Source organism: Magnolia sinica, chromosome 17 (genome assembly GCF_029962835.1).
Source record: "Magnolia sinica isolate HGM2019 chromosome 17, MsV1, whole genome shotgun sequence".
NCBI lineage: Eukaryota > Viridiplantae > Streptophyta > Magnoliopsida > Magnoliales > Magnoliaceae > Magnolia > Magnolia sinica.
In genome coordinates, this window is record NC_080589.1 from 49311154 (window position 1) to 49332372 (window position 21219).

At 39.0% G+C, this 21219-nt stretch overlaps 2 protein-coding genes, 2 long non-coding RNA genes and 1 pseudogene across 4 annotated transcripts; 3 read left to right on the plus strand and 2 right to left on the minus strand.

Moving 5' to 3' along the window:
* The first annotated feature begins 381 nt into the window (after positions 1-381).
* Positions 382-1399, plus strand: LOC131231360 (protein SAWADEE HOMEODOMAIN HOMOLOG 2-like). The gene has a single exon (XM_058227527.1). It carries the CDS (start codon positions 895-897, stop codon positions 1366-1368), a length of 474 nt encoding a protein of 157 aa, XP_058083510.1. The 5' UTR covers positions 382-894; the 3' UTR covers positions 1369-1399.
* A 2232-nt stretch (positions 1400-3631) lies between these two features.
* LOC131230498 (protein SAWADEE HOMEODOMAIN HOMOLOG 2-like) lies at positions 3632-4381 on the plus strand (annotated as a pseudogene).
* Positions 4382-4390: 9 nt separating this feature from the next.
* On the minus strand, positions 4391-6369 carry LOC131231361 (uncharacterized). Its single transcript, XR_009164331.1, has 4 exons — positions 6329-6369; positions 6159-6240; positions 5872-5983; positions 4391-4800 (listed from the first exon to the last, which is right to left on the minus strand). It is a non-coding gene; the product is annotated as an uncharacterized LOC131231361 (long non-coding RNA).
* A 1013-nt stretch (positions 6370-7382) lies between these two features.
* On the plus strand, positions 7383-7817 carry LOC131231362 (uncharacterized). Its single transcript, XR_009164332.1, has 2 exons — positions 7383-7463; positions 7661-7817. It is a non-coding gene; the product is annotated as an uncharacterized LOC131231362 (long non-coding RNA).
* A 12429-nt stretch (positions 7818-20246) lies between these two features.
* Positions 20247-20989, minus strand: LOC131230827 (uncharacterized). The gene has a single exon (XM_058226832.1). The coding sequence runs from the start codon at positions 20951-20953 to the stop codon at positions 20417-20419; it is 537 nt and encodes a 178-aa protein (XP_058082815.1). The 5' UTR covers positions 20954-20989; the 3' UTR covers positions 20247-20416.
* Positions 20990-21219: the final 230 nt, after the last annotated feature.

The window sequence follows — 21219 nt, forward strand, 5'->3', positions numbered from 1 at the left end:
CATTTACAGGGGGCCTGAGAATGAAAGGTTACATAATGGACAGAAAACTTACAGATTGAGACACAAGGAAAAGCAGGAGGAAAAAAAAAAAAGCAACAGATTTCAACGACGCCCAAGGCGAGACTTCTCAAATGCACCCCAAGAACCAGAACATGCCATATAGAGGACCTTTGTCAGCAGCACCCTGCCATGCGTAGAGGTCAGCTAATAAAACAGTTTGTACACTCATAATCTGAGTTACACTATCTAAAATTAAATTTTCAGTCATAAATATTTCCTGCAAAAACAACCATACCGAATGAAGTCCATACCCATCCCCATATGAAGCAGCAAAGCCCCCCTCTGGGCTACCACGTTTCACCCCAAATGCTCCACCTTTAGTTACCAATGCGGAGACAAAAGTTCACAAAACAAAATAAAATAACCAAAAAACAAATTTGATATAAGATAAAAGGAACCAATAAATACCTGTAACTAGCAGATGGAGGAGAATAGCTATCGATTTTTTTTTTATAAATATGTGGACAGATTTTTCTTTCCTTTTTCTTCAAGGATAAAACTGCATCATAAGCATCATAGCATGCAACTCACTATGAGCCTTTTTGCAGAAGCATTAACTAGCATGTAACTATCAATGATTAAGTATGCCTATCAATGTACTGAATTTCGAGGTAGGGCCTTTGGGCGTTGAAAGGTCAAAGAGAGAGAGAGAGAGAGAGAGAGAGAGAGAGAGAGAGAGAGAGAGAGAGAGATTTCTCAATGTACTGAATTTCTTAGGAAAATCCATTACGATAGATGAAAAAAAAATGGTTCTTAGATTTTGAACAGCGCTTGTTATTCAGACAGAAATAGCGCTTCGAGAGGCGAGAGATTCACTCTAAATCAGATCAAGGAATGGGTCGACCTCCACACGGTGGAGGCCCTGCCTTCCGTTTCACCTCCACTGAGGTGGTGGAGATGGAAGCATGTTTGCAAGAAGTCAATAATGCAATACGTGCCCGTGAGACCATCTGCTTGCTTGCAGAAAAGTTCAGTGCGTCTGCAGATAGAGCTGGGAAGATTGTTGTGCAACCTAAGCAGGTGTGGAACTGGTTCCAAAACAGAAGGTATGCTCTACGGGCAAAGTTAATTAAGGCTCCTGGGAAGCTAAGCATTTCTACGATTCAGGATGATTCAGTTCCACTGAGAAATGCACCAATTTCTGTTCCTTCAGGAAGGCATGCTTTAGATAAAACTCAGATGGAATTTGAAGCCAAATCAGCAAGGGATGGAGCATGGTATGATGTTTCAACCTTCATTTCTCATAGAATGTTTGCTACGGGGGATCCAGAAGTTCGGGTTCAGTTTTCAGGGTTTGGCGCAGAGTAGGATGAGTGGATTAATGTGCGCAAGTGTGTGAGACAGCTGTCACCCGACTCTGATATACGAGACATGACTTAGGATCGCTCGTAAACACCGATAACAAATCGTGGGTCACCGAAATTCTGCCAGGAGGACCACGGAAGCCTACAGAACGGTATAGGCTAAAATACGAGTCTCACATATAACGCCGAAGGAATATGAACCAAATATCTCTTATGCAAGTATAACTTCCATGCGTGCCAAACACGTAATGTCACCATGTGATAGTTTTCTATTAGACATGTCAAGGCATCGAAAATGGGTGTAAACAATTATATAATGAAATATTCAAGTTTTCTTTCTTATTATTCAAGGTTTTGATTACTTGAAGAAGACAGTGATCTTTCTCATTATTGTTTCACGCTCTTCCCTGCATGATAAAGCCAACAAAACTGAAATTGGTTTGAAAGCAAACTTGCAGAAGTTCCTTTCTTCTGCACTCTCCATTAAAAGCTTATAGATAAACTTGTTTCCCTCACCATATAGTATTGTTAAAATTAAAAAATAAAAATAAGTAAATAAAAAGAAGAACAAGAACAATAAAAAAAATTAAAAAAAAAAAGAAGAACAAGAAAAGGCCATGGTTGGTTGCCAAGTAAAATTGAGTTCATCTCATCTTAGCTAACAGTATTTATGTATTAGTTACTGTCTAACTAAAATGAGATGAAATCATTTTTCAAGTGGCAAGCAAACAGCGTCTAAGTATTTTATCAAGTGTGGTTAAAAAGCCTGAATTGAATTTTGAAAATTTTAGTTTATTCAACACGTAGAAGCAATGATAAAAGCTAATGGTATTTCCTAATATTCAAAGTGAGGAATGTGACCTCAAAATCTCCATTTCCAGCTATATTCTTTCAAGTGGAACTTGGAAGTTAAATAAACCCATAATATGAATGCGGTGGAATGAAATCACAATTTGGGTTATTTCCATTTCTTTAGGCTGACAATTGCACTTTAATTCAAATAGTGCACCCAAAAGCACCCTTGGGGATCAAAACTCTACTGGTGCACTTCTATTAATGTAGAAAACTAGAAAATATAGGAAACCGGTTATGACTGGATTTTTGTGCATTTTTACCAGGGGTTGCCCTTTTTGCGGCGTTTTTATGGCCGCCGCTAAAAATTGAACTTTGACCAGCACTCATTATCTTTTACCGGCGCTTCCATTGACTGCTGCTACAAACTGTATGAAGCGCCGGTAAACTTTAGGACCGCCGATAAACATAGACAAACGCCGGTGGAAGGCATCAGGAATGCAGTGAATTTGTAATAAACGCCGCTAAAAGTTACAGCAAACTCGAGAAAAAGCTGTAAAAAACGCTGGTAAATCGTTTACAGTGTCAAAGAAACAATTAAAAATTCTGCTAAGCTGAATCTTCTAAATCAAAAGACCTATACAAGCTTAAATTAGCATTCAAACACAACCTGTAAATCATTCCAGCCTCATTTGCAGGAGGCCTAAGAATGAAAGGTTACATAACGGACAGAAATTTATAGATTGAGACACAAGGAAAAGCAGGAGGAAAAAAAAAAAAAGCAACGGATTTCAACGACGCCCAAGGCGAGACTTCTCAAATGCACCCCAAGAACCAAAACTCATGCCATATAGAGGACCTTTGTCAGCAACACCCTGCCATGCGTAGAGGTCAGCTAATAAAACAGTATGTACACTCATAATATGAGTTACACTATCTAAAATTAAATTTTCAGTCATAAATATTTCCTGCAAAAACAACCATACCGAATGAAGTCCATATCCATCGCCATATGAAGCAGCAAAGTCCCCCTCTGGGCTACCACGTTTCACCCCAAATGCTCTACCTTCAGTTACCAATGCAGAGACAAAAGTTTACAAAACAAAATAAAATAACCAAAAAACAAATTTGATATAAAATAAAAGGAACCAATAAATACCTGTGACTAGCAGATGGAGGAGAATAGCTATGGAATTTTTTTTATATAAATATGTGGACGGATTTTTCTTTCCTTTTTCTTCAAGGATAAAACTGCATCATAAGCATCATAGCATGCAACTCACTATGAGCCTTTTTGCAAAAGCATTAACTAACATATAACTATCAATGATGAAGTATGCCTATCAATGTACTGAATTTCGAGGTAGGGCCTTTCGGCGTTGAAAGGTCAGAGAGAGAGAGAGAGAGAGAGAGATTTCTCAATGTACTGAATTTCTTAGGAAAATCCATTACGATAGATGAAAAAAAAAAATTGGTTCTTAGATTTTGAACAGCGCTTGTTATTCAGACAGAAATAGCACTTCGAGAGGCGAGAGATTCGCTCTAAATCAGATCAGGGAATGGGTCGACCTCCACACGGTGGAGGCCCTGCCTTCCGTTTCACCTCCACTGAGGTGGTGGAGATGGAAGCATGTTTGCAAGAAGTAACTGCCTGTGAGACCATCTGCTCACTTGCAGAAGAGTTCAGTGCGTCTGCGGATAGAGCTGGGAAGATTGTTGTGCAACCTAAGCAGGTGTGGAACTGGTTCCAAAACAGAAGGTACTACGGGCAAAGTTGATTTAAGGCTCCTGGGAAGCTAAGCATTTCTACGATTCAGGATGATTCAGTTCCACTGAGAAATGCACCAAGTTCTGTTCCTTCAGGAAGGCATGCTTTAGATAAAACTCGGATGGAATTTGAAGCCAAATCAGCAAGGGATGGTGCATGGTATGATGTTTCAACCTTCATTTCTCATAGAATGTTTGCTACGGGGGATCCGGAAGTTCGGGTTCAGTTTTCAGGGTTTGGCGCAGAGGAGGATGAGTGGATTAATGTGCGCAAGTGTGTGAGACAGCGGTCACTTCCATGTGAAGCTGCAGAATGTGTTGCAGTTCTTCCTGGAGATCTTGCACTCTGTTTTCAGGAAGGTAAAGAGCAGGCTCTTTACTTTGATGCCCATGTCCTTGATGCAGACCTTGGCTTTGAAATGGTTCTTGGTATCATCTTGCCACTTCAGCAACCGTAAGGTCTTTGAAATGGTTCTTGGTATCATCTTGCCACTTCAGCAACCCTTCAACCATACTCTTCAAGTGTGTCTATAACACCTCAGTTTGTGATTTGGCCACCAACACTTTCAGCAAACCTAAATTAGCCTGCATTAAGCAGGCATCAGAGAAGCTTATATGAAAAGGACAGATAGAAACAATTATGATTTTGGGGCAGTCATTTTAGATCTAAAAATTCCGACAATTCACACAATATGCTGAGAAAGAGGGAGGACAGACTGACTATTTCTCTATTCTTTCTCTGCAGGAGGAGAAATGTAGATGGAAGCATGTTGCAAGCTGCAGATACGAGATCAGAGAATTCATAAGCTAAGCGAGCTAGTCCTTTGACTGCAGCACTGATCATGTGGGGTGTCTCACCAGCCAGGCCTCCAGCTACCTGAGACCATGAGCATATGTATGAAACATTATAATGAAAAAAAAAAGTTGCAAAATCCTAAAAAAATGGTGGTGACCCTCTTGGCGTGGATGACGCAGAGATTGGTGTCCTCACATTGACAGAAATCTGAATGCACATACAGGCTAGGTGCAATGGCAATAAAGGTAGCAGAAATTCACCAGAACCTTGGGCACTATGAATGTTGAGTGAACATGGATAAAAAAAATAAAAAAAAAAAACAACTGGAAAAGCAGACTAGAAACATGGCTGCTATGAAAGGATGCAGTGATCATTCCTGTTGCAAAAGCCCAAAATATTAACAGTGAATGAGTATAAATCTGGATGCACATACATGCTAGGTACAGTAATTAAACACCCAAATGCACCTTCAAAATTCCAGGACAGTTGCCTGCGTACCTGAACAAAGCATGAGTTCCGATGTGCTATAGATGGATTGGATCGGATGTCGCTCCTATGTGCTATGTTGGCACATGGGCGGTGACTACATGAGACTCATTGCAAATGCCTGTGTGCTTAGCAACACTCCTAAAAGATAAATGGGCAATTTTTCACATCAAAATATGTGGAAGGGCATAATACCTCATAATCAAAGAAGTCCAGCTTCTATATCCCGCAGAAATGAGATGGTCCATGGTGGCATTCCGCTGCTTCTCAGGCATCCTTGAGAAAAGGATCAGAGACCAGCCACTAGCATGTTGCTTCATGTGTAATCTCAAAACAAACATGTGCATTGGATGCTTCACATCCTCAACCAGCTTACCACTACAATACATGATATGTAACAGAATAGCCTGGCATAAGTAGGAGGAACTAGAAATGGTATTGCAGCAAAAGAATGCATTCAAAAATAACCATGAAGATCAGCTGACACCATCAAGGGTTGGGCCAATTATTAGATTACAAGGCCAGGCTCGAGCCTATCCATTTTGGCTGGTCACAGACCCAGGTCGGTCTTGGATTGACCTTGGCACGGTCTAAATCTAATCATGGAAAAAATAGTAAGTTCCTTCTGCGTTGGGTTGAAGTGTTGAGAAAGATGTTACAACTTACAAGTGGGGCCAGCAGTTGTGAGACACAAACTTTTATTTGATAAGCTCTGCCATAGATGAAAGATGCTCCAAAAACCTTACAGAATGAAACTTCTAATCTGATGGTCAATGTCCTACAAATGACAGGAAAAGAATATGAATATCACTTATCTAAGAAAAAAGATGCCCAAAGATTTGATGGGAAGGAACTTCTTATTAGATTTGGTTGGGTCATAACAAAAAGAGGACTCGTAAAATTGTAAAAATATGACAAACACAATCCAAATTTAAGATTGGATGTGAAATTACTAATCTCATCTGATATGGATTTCAAAGCATGGATTGACTGCAAGCAAATCCAAACGTACTGGCTGCTAGCTAGAAGAGTTTCCTATTGATGACAAAAATTACATTACTGCAGTTAGGAGTTACATGTTGTAAAGGAAAATATCATATACAAGGACCAAACAAATCAATACCATATTAAGTAAACATGAAACAGATGTTTGCTAAGCCTACAATTACATCATAGCGTAGATTGGGATGTGAAATTACTAATCTCATCTGATATGGTTTTCAAAGCATGGATTGACTGCAAGCAAATCCAAACGTACTGGCTGCTAGCTAGAAGAGTTTCCTATTGATGACAAAAATTACATTACTGCGGTTAGGAGTTACATGTTGTAAAGGAAAATATCATATACAAGGACCAAACAAATCAATACCATATTAAGTAAACATGAAACAGATGTTTGCTAAGCCTACACGCATTGGAGCTGTCCCCGTCCACATGTAGCCGCACATGCCAATATGGAAGATGTGTACGAGGTCCCAGCGTTCCAAAATTACATCGGATGAAATTGATTGGATGTTCTTGCACAAAAATCAGGCAATTTTGGTGCTCAGGTTGGAGACAATATACAAAAGAAATGGATGGCTGATACAGGTTTATTCATAGACACTGAGGTAGACTGAGTGAATACAGGTTTATCCATAGACACCCTGATCCATAGCTCAAGTGGTAGACTGAGTGAAAGAAGCCTCATTTCAACACTGAGGTCTTGGTATCGATTCCCTAGTGGGGGTGGCTAACAGTGACGTGTGATCTGACAGTGGGGTGTACTAACAAGCTAACAAGGAAAAAAAAAAAAAAAAACAGATGCAGGTTTATTCTAGACATCCATTTGTTTTATACACAATGGTCAATTTGATGGAAGGCTCTTAATCTCATCTGATATGGTTTTCAAAGCATGGATTGACTGCAAGCAAATCCAAACGTACTGGCTGCTAGCTAGAAGAGTTTCCTATTGATGACAAAAATTACATTACTGCGGTTAGGAGTTACATGTTGTAAAGGAAAATATCATATACAAGGACCAAACAAATCAATACCATATTAAGTAAACATGAAACAGATGTTTGCTAAGCCTACACGCATATGGAGCTGTCCCTGTCCACATGTAGCCGCACATGCCAATATGGAAGATGTGTATGAGGTCCCAGCGTTCCATAATTACATCGGATGAAATTGATTGGATGTTCTTGCACAAAAATCAGGCAATTTTGGTGCTCAGGTTGGAGACAATATACAAAAGAAATGGATGGCTGATACAGGTTTATTCATAGACACTGAGGTAGACTGAGTGAATACAGGTTTACCCATAGACACCCTGATCCATAGCTCAAGTGGTAGACTGAGTGAAAGAAGCCTCGTTTCAACACTGAGGTCTTGGTATCGATTCCCTAGTGGGGGTGGCTAACAGTGATGTGTGATCTGACAGTGGGGTGTACTAACAAGCTAACAGATGCAGGTTTATTCTAGACATCCATTTGTTTTATACACAATGGTCAATTTGATGGAAGGCTCTTACCTCACACCTGTATGCTATTTTGGTGCATGTGGTTGGCAAGGCTCCACAAATGTGTGATCTTTACGAACCTCACCCAATTTTATTTTATTTTATTTTTTTTAAAGTTAACCTCACACAAAACTTATGCCTTGGATCCAAGAATCAGGTCAATCACAGATCTGGTGAGCTAAACATATGCAGAAGAAATGGACAATCGGCATTTAATATAAATGTTTGGCCCTTCAGATGAGTGGATGGACCTGAAGCCGTTTACAATAAAGCCCTTATATCTTCTTGCCATACTAGGACCCCGAGCTAGTCATCTAAGGTCTTCTGAAACCTGCTCATTCCTTTCATGGCGCAACTGTTCAACCTATTCAGATACCAAAAATATTCATTCAAAAGCTTATGTTTGAATAATAAAAAATAAAAAAACATGCACATTTCCTTAAACTTATCAAATCGACTACTTACACGATCACTAAACCATTTATAAAATGTATCACTGTGAATGCGTTCTATGTCCCTTGGCCGTGCACGATGATTCATCCGCTTAACAACATTCATATGTTCTCTCTAAAAGTCCTATAGTTGGCTTACTCAAGAAATGGGCTGAGTTCATGGCAGTTAAACAAGACATATCGATGTGCCTGTGCAAATGTAACTTTATCCAGTACACAATCCTCAGACTTCCCTAATGCATGACCTACTCGTGGGAAAATAGAGGATTGTTCTTCTATAACAGTGTTACCATAGTCATCATTCCATATTGGTCGATTAAACCTTGTCTCTGTACCATGCAAGTAGCTCGAGCAGAATGTTAAGCATTCTTCCGCCAAGTACCCTTCCGCAATTGATCTCTCTGACCGACTTCTATTACGCACATACGACTTTAATGTGAGCAGATATCTGTGATCACCAATATTAAGAAGGTTAAAAATATATGGTCGATTAGCATGACTAGCATAGCATGGCAAATAATTTTAATTTATAAACATTAACACGCACCTCTCAATGGGGTACATCCATCGATATTGTACCGGTCCAGCTATTTTTGCCTCGCCCACTAAATGAATGGTCAAATGCACCATAATATCAAAAAAAGCTGGTGAAAAGATCTTTTCTAAATGGCAAAGTGTTAACACAATTCGAGATTCCAATTGGTCAAAGTCTTTGGAACATAATTCTCTAAAGAAACCGCTCAATTCAAGTAAGACTGAGGTTACATTCTTAGGCAATGTTGTTCGTATCGCAATTGGAAGTAGTTGTTGCATCATAATATGACAGTCGTGGCTCTTGAGTCCTCAAATTTTGCGCTCTTTGAGATACACACAACGTGAAATATTGGCTGCATAACCATCTGGAACTTTCACCCGCTTTAAGATTTTGCAAAAATCATCCTTCTCACTTGGTAACATAGTAAAGCATGCGGGTGGCAAATATGTCTTGTTAGATGAAAGCTGCTTTAGGTGTAATGTTTGTCTTATACCCATATCTTGTAGGTCAAGACATGCCTTTACACTATCCTTCGTTTTCCCTGCAATATTCAACAGCGTCCCAAGCACATTGTCACATACATTCATTTCAATATGCATCACGTCCAGAATATGACGCAATAGATTATGCTCCCAATACGACAAATCAAAGAAAATGCTCTTCTTTTTCCAGTTATATCTTTCTTCCTCATTGTCTTCTCGTCTTCTCTTATGCCCATGACTGCCTATAGTCTTCTTCCCAAAGGTGACATTAATTCCCTACAACTGGGCCAACACATCAGAACCAAATAGTGGAGTTGGCGCCTCGCCAAATTCTTCCGTGCCATCAAAGGATCTGCTATCAGTTCTAAACCTATGATCATGTTCTAAAAATCGACGATGGCTCATATAACAAAACTTTCGACCATGTTTTAACCATTTAGACGAAGTGTCCTTATTACAACAAGGACAAGCGAGACGTCCTTTAGTGCTCCCTCCAAACAAGTTTGCATATGCAGGGAAGTCATTGATAGTCCACAACAATGCCGCACGCAATCGAAACGTCTCATTGCTTGAGTCATCATAAGTGTCTGCGCCAACAATGCCGCACGCAATCGAAACGTCTCATTGCTTGAGTCATCATAAGTGACTGCGCCAACCTCCCACAATTCCTTCAACTCCTCTATCAAAGGTTGCATATACACGTCAATGTCATTACTAGGTCCATAAGGGCCAGGAATAAGTAAAAGACAACATTAGATTAGGTTGCTTCATACACATCCATGGTGGCAAGTTATATAGTATCAGAATAACAGGCCATGTGCTGTGAGCAATAATCATTGTCCTGAATGGATTGAAACCGTCAGCTGCTAACCCAAGTCTAACATTACGATCGTCCGAAGAAAAGCTTGGGTGGTTGTGGTCAAAAATTTTCCACGCTGGGGAATCAGCAGGATGCCTTAATATTCCATCGTCGGTGCGTCTTACTTCATGCCATTTCATAGAGGAAGTTATTTTTTATGACATAAACAACCTTTGAAGCCTTGGTTTCAAGGGAAAATGACGCAATATCTTAGCTGAAATTTTTCGATCCTTTGCAGATGAAGAAGATCCTTCATCATCTGACTGATGTTCAGCCATTTTCCATCTGGAAGTACCACATATAACACATGATTGCTCATTGATGGCATCCTTCCAATACAACATACAATCATTGGGACATGCATCAATTTTGTTATATTTAAAGCCCAACTCCCCAATGATCTTCTTAGTTTCATAGAAAGACTTTGGCAACATTTCACCCTCGGGAAGAGTCTCCTTCAACAATTCGAGTAACATGGTAAATGATTAATCACTCCATCCACCAAGGCACTTTATGTGATATAGTTTCACAACGAAAGAAAGCTTAGTGAATTTCTTGCAACCTGGGTACAATTCCTGATCAGCATCTTCTACCAATTTGAAAATTTGTTGTGCTTCAGTATTCTACCCCTGTGTAGGTCCGTATGGCGTGTGGCCCGCATCACTCTCTTCATCATTTAGATTTGAAATACTGAACACATCATGTAACAATCCGTGCATATCATTGTGTGGATCTGGATTATCACCTACGACATTTGTGGTAGCTGGCATGGAAGAAGACGTAACTTCCCCATGGAAATGCCAATAGGTGTAACTTGTATTAAATCCATCACACACAATATGATCATATGCTATTTCTCGAGACACCCAGAAGTTATTGTTACAGTTCTTACATGGACATCGGATCCTCCCTCTATTACTTGCATTTGAAAATGCAAAATCTATGAATTTCGTAGCTCCATTTAAGTAAGTGTGGCTCACCCTAAATCATCCAATGAAATTGGAGGATATGTCAAAAGAATGCATCTTGACCACTAAGCCACAACTACTAAAATGAGAAGTTTCTAAATAGGTACCTTGGCAGATGAATCCATCTCTTATCCATAAGTATCTTCCTTAGCCACTTGGACGGGTTAGTGAAAATACACTCTGAACCTGACAAAGCTTCATAATATAATTTAAACAAGCCCCATTATCATCCGTTCATTTAGCAAAGGAAGCCAAGTTACATGACAATTTTTTTTTTCAACAGGATTCTCCGTGACAAACGAGATACCTACCTACATACTAATCAATGACAACCTACCGCCAAATGACAATGATTTAGGCATCTTAAAGAATCACTAATGGTATATCCAACTAACTGACTAAATCAGTCACCCATCCAAGACCGGATAGATTTTAATGCTTTCAAGTTCCCATTTAAATGCGCACGCCGAAATTCCGCAGCATCTCCCCATGTCTCTTCAGATACGTTGATCTTGCATTTGATTCCCACACCAATTATCCAGACATTGTGAGGATATTTGATATTAGAAATAAATGTAAGAAACGTAACCAGAGAGAAATGGACAGATACAACCCAGAACAAGCATGTGCATTTAAATAATGGAACCGAAGCATTTTAATCTATCCAACCTTGAACTGTCCATACGTGGGACAATTTGAGAATTTCTATGCATCCAAAAGCACACTATATCTATGCTTGGCCACATAGAAACTCTCAAATGGGCAACTGATTATCCTATTCTTAAACAATTCCAATTCCATAATCAATCACAATGAATATTCATCATTTACCTAACTAATAACAGAATGTGTTTAAACTGAAGAAATAAATTTCAAAATTTGCACATGTAGAATTGAAATAATTAACCTAGTACTATCTACTACATACTAGTAACATACAAGCAATACTGGGGCACCATACCATAGGCTACAATAATAACATGTCCCCCTAAAAAATAAATCCTCCAGGGATAACATATATATGTATGTGTGTGTGTGTGTATAATATATATATATATATATATATATTGTAAGTTGTTTATTTCTATTCTCAATTACAAGTATATTCATCATCCAACCAACTATAAATGAAGCAATAAAAATATAATTAAGCAAGTTCAATTAACAATTATATTTTTAAACATGAGTTCTTATTACTTAACAACTAAAAAAATTTATTTTTGAACTAAAGCCTATTTGTAAAGCAATAAATAAATGTGAAAATAGAAACTGGAGATATTTGCTATAGTAGGGCCCCAAATCTCAATGATTCAGACACTGTATGATGGGCCCCACTTCTACAAACTGAAAACAGTCCTGTCATTGCATGATGAATTGTATGATACATGAAGATGTAAGGGACGAAAAAAAAGAAAAAAATCAGGCCATTCCAAAACTCTTGAGCCACAAAATGTTTGTATGCCATCCAACACATTCATCGGGCACACACTACCAGGATGAAAGGACACAAAAAATCAGACCATTCCAATACTCAAGTAGGCCCACCACATGAATTTAGAGGTTTTAGGCATGATTTCATGTTGTTCCCACCATGACTTGCTTATGATTTCAAAGAAGTATTTTGGTTTGATGATGATAACCATTCGATATGTGTGTGTATGCATGTCCATCATCGATGTGTCCAAGTTACATAGGCTTTGTCTCTTTCATATCTGCTCCTCATTCCATCTTTTTTCCAACAATAACAATACTGAAAAATTTAAGGTGCCAAGACTTTGGATAAATGCTAAAAAAAAAATCAGGAAGCATAAATCAAGTGTAAAAGAAGATAGAAAGGCATGTAAAGGAATATGAACCTAAAATCAATTGTGGTGCCTGAGAAAATTACCTCCTGCTGAAGCTTTTCTTTTAAAATTTTAAGATCTTCTGGTTTTATTCCTCGCAAACTGCATGAATCAGTATTCATTTTGGTGGTAACATTAGTAGCAGGAAGTGACCATGAGTAGAGAGCTTGTGATGGCAATAGGCTGGCTTTCCATTTCAGGAGAGCCTCTCCTGCTGTTGCGGATGATATTGTTGCATGGGAAGAAAGAAAGGGTAAAGAAAAAGAGGATAAAAGCAAGGGAGAGAGATTTATGTATGGCCATGGCTGTTGTTGCTTATGGTTTGTTACAAACTTACGATGGATATGGGTATTTATAGTAAAAGGTTGATGCTGCTAGATCAATTACTATGTCCATGTTGTATTTGACACACATGCAGGCACACCATATTGACTGCCTCAATTTCTGGACCCTAACTTAGATGAGGAGTAATAGGTAAAATCAGATCCGTTGGACCTATCTGGCCTCTGTATGATGGGCATTTGTTCGTTGTATGCAGCTCCTTTACACTTTGTAGAACACATGCATGCCACACCATCTAGACTGTCCCAGTTTTTGTAAGGATAGACATATTTTAGACATTGATATGATGGACCATCCACAGTTTCTATCATTATTTCAATGGTTTGGATCACAACTATGTCCAGTAGCACAGAGGATTAACATCTGACAGAGGAATCCGGCATGACCCATGACACAAATGAAAGAGTAATATTAGTTTTTTTGTCTAGAGTAGTGTCCACGTCGACTACACTAGCACATAATTCTTTAGCAAAGTACAGTGTCCTTGTTAGAAGGTATCATATAATGCTCAGACAGATAGTTTCTATGATGCGTTGGGGTTTTCAGTTTGTAAAAGTAGGGACCATGGCTCAATGATTGAAACTGTAGATATGAATGGTGGCCACGAACCAAAAATGCCCCAGAAAGGAAGATTCTAGCCATTGAGTCTTTGGCCTTCTGGGTTGAATGTGGACCATTGCTATATTTTCTTTCTTAACTGTCCATTTGCTGGCCATCAATTGGACTGGATCTTCCAATCTGGGAGCTGTGGTACATCCATGATGGCTCCCATCATATATCAACACTTTGGATGGTGTTCTCAATTCCAAATTTTAATCTCTTTTCCTTTTCTTTTTTTCTTTTTTTTGCTGATTTTGTGGGGAAATTTATTGCTTCATTAGTTGGAGTTCATTCTATACGAAAGGTTCAGTTTTATTAATTAAAAGAGGTAACTCCATGTTTCTAAATAGATCTGTTCTAAAGTGTGTAAGAATTTGGTTGCCACTACCATGAACAATGCTATTATATTGGACCTGAATCTCTGTGTCATTACTTATTGTGCTGACAAATTTTGCATGTGTTTTGGATGTGGGATTTATATTTTGAAATATTTTCCCCTTCAGTTGGACAGTATGTAGTTAGAATTTACGTGTTGCTTGTCGAGTTGACATTGGTGAGAATTAGTTAATTGTTGAGTTGAACTAAGGTTTAGAACCAGTTATGGTGCAAAGGAAATATGTCTAACTCGCTTTATAATTCTCAGTGCATAGGCTTTTAGGTTTATTTGGTGTATATTTCCTACCATTGATTTAATATAGTGTGCTTTTTTGGACTAAGCACTTCCATGTTTCCAATTGTTTCATTTATTTATTTTTATTCAGGAGAACTTTTGTAAGCTAAACAGGTGGCAGACAGCACAGAATAAAACAGAGGTTGTTTCTGTTTTATCTGAGATACACCTTTCTATTGGGAAAAATGATAGTGGGACAGGCATTCGAACAGCAAATGTTCCTGCAGTTATATCGGCCGCTGTAGCAGCTTCAGGAACAAGCTTAAGGGTAACAGAAGTGTTTTTCCTGCAAGTGCTCTCCACTGGCGTGCTTAGTGCAGCTGATAAGTCCAATTGTGTAGGGGAAATTGCTGGCATGAGAAGGCTGTATGAGAGCATTGGTGGTTTCCAAGCAGTCAATTCACCATTTGGTTTTGGACTGGGTGCTGGCCTCCAAAGCTTGAATGCCGGACCATCTCCTCAGCAACCAAACCTTGAAAGCAATTCATTTGGTGAGATTCTTCTTATGAAATGCTAGATGAGCACCCAATGAGTCTTGTTCCTTTTGGTCTACTCCCCCGAGATATTTTCTCCCTAATTCACAAGATCTTGGAGGTACTTCTCATCTGAGTTTATAGCATATGAGCAAGCTGGTTTACATCGTGTGCTTCTTAAAGAGCTGTCTTATCCTCTTAATTTTAGAAAACTGTGACCAGGGAATCAGTTGTTATTTCTTGTGAATGTTTGAGACTTATATTTCAGAAAGCTGGTTTAACTGGTTTTCTTTAAGAAAACTATGGTTACAGAGGATTTTCTCTCTAGCAAAATTTTCCAATTTCAGTTTAATTTCAAGAACTCATTAAATTATATTAATCTCATTAACTGTTCAATTTTATAAGGATGAATTGGAAGCATAGTTCTTGCCTCACAACCCAGGATTTGACTTTTTTTTTAATGGGACCAAATTTTAGAGATTTGTTTTTTTTCCTGTGATATCTCGTATGAGTTGTGACCTTTGCATTTGATCCTGCCACTATGGATGCTCTTTGCAAATATGGCTGCAGCGTAGAAAATAATGAAGAACCATTGCAAAACCTCCAAATTCACTTGGTGGCCCGTACGATGGTTGGATCGGCTTGTTCTTTTGGGGGTCCCCTGTTTTTTGTGGGTGGAATGCTTCAAATGTAAATGCATACGAGTCTTTGGATGGGGGAAGAGTCTATTGACACTGACATGTTATTCTGTTTTGGGTACAGATTGCTGGTTTAGCAATTGGAAAAAGTCAATACAATCAACTTGAGCAAGGATGAGAAGCTGGCTTTCTGTATCAACTTATACAATGCTCTGATCATGCATGTACGTTTCTCAATTTAGTTCTTATTTATGTGGATCTTAAAGGCAACTCACTATGAAGTATGGTGTGGTTTAGTGCCCCTCCATACAATTCTATAAATAGTTCTCTTTAGAGAATGGTGTGGTTAGTGCCTGTCCTGTAATTATTAGTTCATATGCATGTGCTTTTGTAGATCTCAGTGGCATAATTGATGTATAAACTGTTTCACAGTTTTCTATGATTGAATTTGCGTTTAATCTAATCATCATTCTCGTTTTATGGTTTTCTATCATCAGCGGTGCTTGTGTCACAGTAGTAATAGATAGCATATTCAATGAAGGGAAAAGACCCAATCCACCTACATATATTTGGCACATGTATTGATAATCTGAGCCATTCATTCATCTTAAGGTCCACCAATCGACCATTTACCGATCATCATCCTGATCAGATAATCCTAGCCACTAACTACAGTTTAGTGATTTTATACACTATTTTTTCACGTTTGTCCATTCACGTTTAGTGATTTTATAATCCAACTAGTGTGGTCAGTGTAATTTTCAGCCTATGATCCATTCATGTTTGTCCACAACAAACCAACAGTTCGGTTCATCAAACACATGCCATATATGCAGTAAAATGAAAAGAATGGACTGGATCTTCTTAAAAAATCAAGCAAAAAACAGACCCAAAAATCAAAATGCCAAGAACCCATTTCTCAAGACAGAAAATTCAAAGGACCCATCAAATAAATAAATAAATAAATAAAAGAAGAAGAAGAAGAAATCCTATCCATATATTTCAAAGCATAGATACGGATAATATGGTGGGAAAAAAAAAAACAGAGCAACGTACCGGTACTCTGTTGGTAGCTCCAATGGTTGAGACAGCAGCAGCTATGGCTTCTCGAGCTATGGCTTCCGTGGATTAGGCGATACAGAGAGAGGGAGGTGTGTTACGGCGAGGAGGGCACGGCCAAGAGATCAGCGTACTTCCTCTTGCGAGCCTCTCGGACTGTGGCATGTTCCGGCGAGAAGGACCGCAACGGCCGAGAGATCAGCATCTTCAACCAGCAACGGAAATGGAAGCCAGATCAAGAGAGGCCGGAGTGGAAAATGGAGATCGAGAGATGTTGGAGAGGTGGGGGAGAGAGAGAGAGAGAGAGAGAGAGAGAGAGAGAGAGAGAGAGACTTTCGGTAGGATATTGCAGGGAGGAGAGAAGAGGGGAGATGGGTTTTGGTAGAAAAGAGGTGGGAGAAGAAGAGGCGCGATGGATTTGGGATAGGTGCGCGTTTTGGATATTTGGGGATAGGGCATTGTGCGGGATAGGGCTTTAATTTGGGGTTTTTTTTATTTCAAATCAGCGGCGGTCACCTGTTTTGTACACGGGCAGCCACATAAAAACGCCCCTCATTTCATCTACAGTGGCGGTTTGTTGTGGCCGCCTGTGCTAAAAACGCCCCTAATAACTATATTTTTTGTAGTGGACTATAACAAGTCAATTAACGAATAATCATATGAATGCATATTTATGAGAGTAGAGAGTAAGAGAGTAATAGAGTCTTAAGGGTAAGAAAATTGAGGGGTGGGATTGCCTGTTTATGGCAGAATAAGAGACCAAATGAAGGGGGGAAAAAAGTCCAAACAGTTGGAACATCATGCCATCACATAGGCACAACAGCATAATGATAGCTTATGTGGTGGAATACTTCAGCCCAACAGTCCAAAAAACTGCATATACCACTATGGCGTATGCAGTCCATACTCTCCAAATGGCATATGCAATCGCATATGCCAACACTGGAGGATGCAGTTCCCCATATCACAAATGAGATACACTTTTATTTATTTTTATCACAGACACTTTGCGGTGGACAAAGTGGGAAAACAGAAAATCCACCCGTCAAATGTACTTTCTGCTTTCCAAGCCACTGCAAATGGAGCAGATTGGTTTCACCAAAATAATGGAACCAATCTTGTTTTGCGGGTACATCCAAACAGGTGGAGATCATAGGAACTATTCATTCCTATTTAAGACACGAAAGTATGATGAAAATATGCCTAGATAACCCTCTCATATAGGCCAATGTTTTTGCTGTAATTCTATCGGTGTTCCTATTACAATGCGAATAATGACATATTCAGTTTTGTTCATGTTGATGCAACGAGTATTACAGCTCCTCATGTCAATGCTCTTGCTACTTATGCTACCACTTTATGACCCAATGGCAAATACAGCACCAATGTCAAAATCATATAAAAAGAAAAGGATATTAGTGTTTTATGCAAATCATATAAAAGCCAGTAAGCTCCCATGAGTACTTCCTGAATATAGAATAGATGTTTGTTGGGGCACTCTAGACATATTATTTAAGGGATGGTGCTAGAGGAAATTGCAGTATCACAGATTTGGTGTGGGTTCTTGAAATCATATTCTGTAATAATCATGGATTTCCAACTGAAAGATCTCCAGGATGAGTGTAATTTTGTGTATATTTTTTAAAATCAGAAATAAAACGGTGCTTAAGAATGCACATGAAGAACCAAAGGTTTATGGTTTTCATCGTGGGTGATTCAGGGTAAAAGTTAATGATGTTTGCTTTCATAGGCAAGCTAAATGGCTTTTTTTTTATTGGTTAGGGTTTTAGGGGGATTGGTCGCTAAAGTTCAACTCTAGGTTGGTATTTGGATATCCACCAAATTCACATCTGAGTGGATGTGGCGATGAAAGGGATTAAACATTTTTGCAGAGAAGTGTTTGGGTTGGGCTTCTTCTTCTTTCTTTTTTTCAGCAACTTACATGATGCTTCTGATATTGTCGGAAACAAAGTCGACTCGACTGACTCATCTTACTTTTGGTTGGCAATGAAAAGGGTCACCAGAAAATGACTGAAACAGAGAAACAGAATGACTTGGGGTGAGTTGTAATGGTTTCGGCCTCTGGGGGAGTCGCACTCTGAAACTGCTATTTAAAACACCCAGAGAAGTCTAGTATTTTTTCCGCCCCAAATTTGTATCCAGATCACTTCATCACCAAAAAAAAAAAATAGCATCCCAATAATTTCAACTTGGAACTAAATTCATCTAGGTGGCAATTAAGGTAGAGCAACTTGCACCCACTGCCATAAGTGAGAACACCCAAAACATAGACTAAATCTCCCAAAATTAGAAAAAGCATTGTGGTCAAGGATCCTTGAGCAGTCATCAGCTTATTATGATCACCGAACAAAGGTACTCACATACAAAGACATGTCTAATGAGTGAAGTCTCAAATGGCAGGTTGACACTTATACCAATGTCTTGGAAATTTGATTTATTCCTTATACTACGGATGACTATCCTGCCTACTTTGGCAGATTGCAATTTTACCATTTTATCATTCAAGCCCCACAAATGACTATCAACAAAGTTATCGATGCACTTAGCTGCATTAAGATGCATCTTGTATTGAGCTGCAATAGCTAGTTCGATAAAGGGAAACTAGAGCTATAATCCGGTGAATTCCTATTTGAGGCGCAGGTGAGCCCCTATGGTCATTCAGGACAGTTGGATAGGAAGAATTCACCATAGAAAAAACATTATTGAAAAATGTAGTATGATACAATGCTTGGTGTGTTGACAGGTTTTCGGTAAGTTTTGGCTTCCGGTTTGTGCTAGTGTGCCTATATTAGAGGATCCTTGACACATAATATTTGGCCTTTAATTAGTGGAATGGGAATCATTACTGTATCTTCCTTCATAACGATTTCTCTGATGGATAATTATTTGAAGTTGTATGATTTTTCTCTCTAGGAGATGTTTTGTGCATGGACCACTTAGACTGGAGCTCATAGCATCAATGGTTTGGATTATTGAACAAACAGCCCCACTTATAGACATTGAAAATCTGAAAGGTAGTGTGTGGTCTCTAGGTCCGCCTGGGCATTGTAAAAAAGAACCATGACTGGATAATCACACCATACAAAAATGACAGTAAAAACAATATCACAATCCATATTCCAGGCCCTTATTTGAATGGATGTGAAATGGAGCTGCATGCAATCCACAATGAACGCTTCATATCCAATGGTCCTCATTGATCACATGTGGGTCAATGTGGGCCCCACATAAAAAAGAAGAACATTTGATGGATTAATGGTTCAGTTGTTTTACTGACAAACTACGATCTGGCCATTTTTCCTTTGGCCTTTTCAGATAGGCAGAATCCAAGGTCTGAAACGAAAAATGGTAATATGATTATTTCCAACTGCAATATTGCCAAAAAAAAAAAAAAAAGGATTCAATTTTCAGGTCCCATTTGTTTCACAAGCCGAAATTTCATATTCAAGTCACAACAATCACTTGGAACTTGCCTAAGAGAACCGCAACTCCAAACAAAACTAATGATTATTTTGAGGAATTCACGGTTTTCTTATTTGCAATCCAAACAACATGAAACATGAAATCAAGGGAAAGCATTTTCTTTTCTCCCGGATTCACCTATCCAAACAGGCCCTTTATTTAACACTATTGCAAACCACTTCAATTATACATCCAAACAGAGCCTTAGATAGCTTCTGACAATTACATCATTATAATGAATTTCACATTTCACAAAGTAAAAAATATTAAATACTAATAGCAAAAACAAAAACTAAAAAAATCCTACCTTTTCCCCTTATCTTTCTTGCTTTGCTCCTTCACATCATCATCATCATCATCATCATCGCTGCTCATGGAAGGATTGAGACGAGCCTCATCCATCGCCCACTGCATAAGCTTATCCACCTCCTTGGACACCCCATCATCATCAACATCAACATTATCATCATCATCATCTAATTTCTTGGGACGCGCTTGGAATTCTCTAGAAGAAGAAGTACCCTTGAGAGCAGAAAACCTCGCGGACAGATCTTCCCCTAAAATTCTCTGCAATTCCTCATCCACTACTGCACTCACAACAACGACTCTTTCCCTATCTTTCATGGGTGGCACCCTCGTAATTCCTGTAGAAGATGAGGGCGTTTTGAGGGCCTCCAACCGTCGGACGAGGTCGCTGTCCAATGAGGTATTGCGAGTGATGTGGGAACCGGTGCTGATGTTGAGGAGCATCTGGTCCTCGGCCGCAGACAGAAGCTCCTCCACCTCCTTGGAGCTCTCGTCCTTCCTTCCCTTCTTTCTAGTACTTTTACCACCAGACATGGTCGGTTTAGAGAGAGAGAGAGAGAGAGAGAGAGAGAGATGCCAGATATGACTCAGTTAAATCAGTACGTTGGGTTGTTTGAGTTGTTTTAGTCAATAACCATTTGCTAGTTTTAAGGGCTTTGCTTTGGGCTAGAGTCCACGTTTCCAAGGGTAGACTCCACGTGTTCTAAGTGGTTGTTATTTTCTTTTGTATTTTGTTATTTTCTTCTTTATTTAAGGCTATGTCTAGATGTGAATAAGGGGAACAACTTTTCAATCAGTCT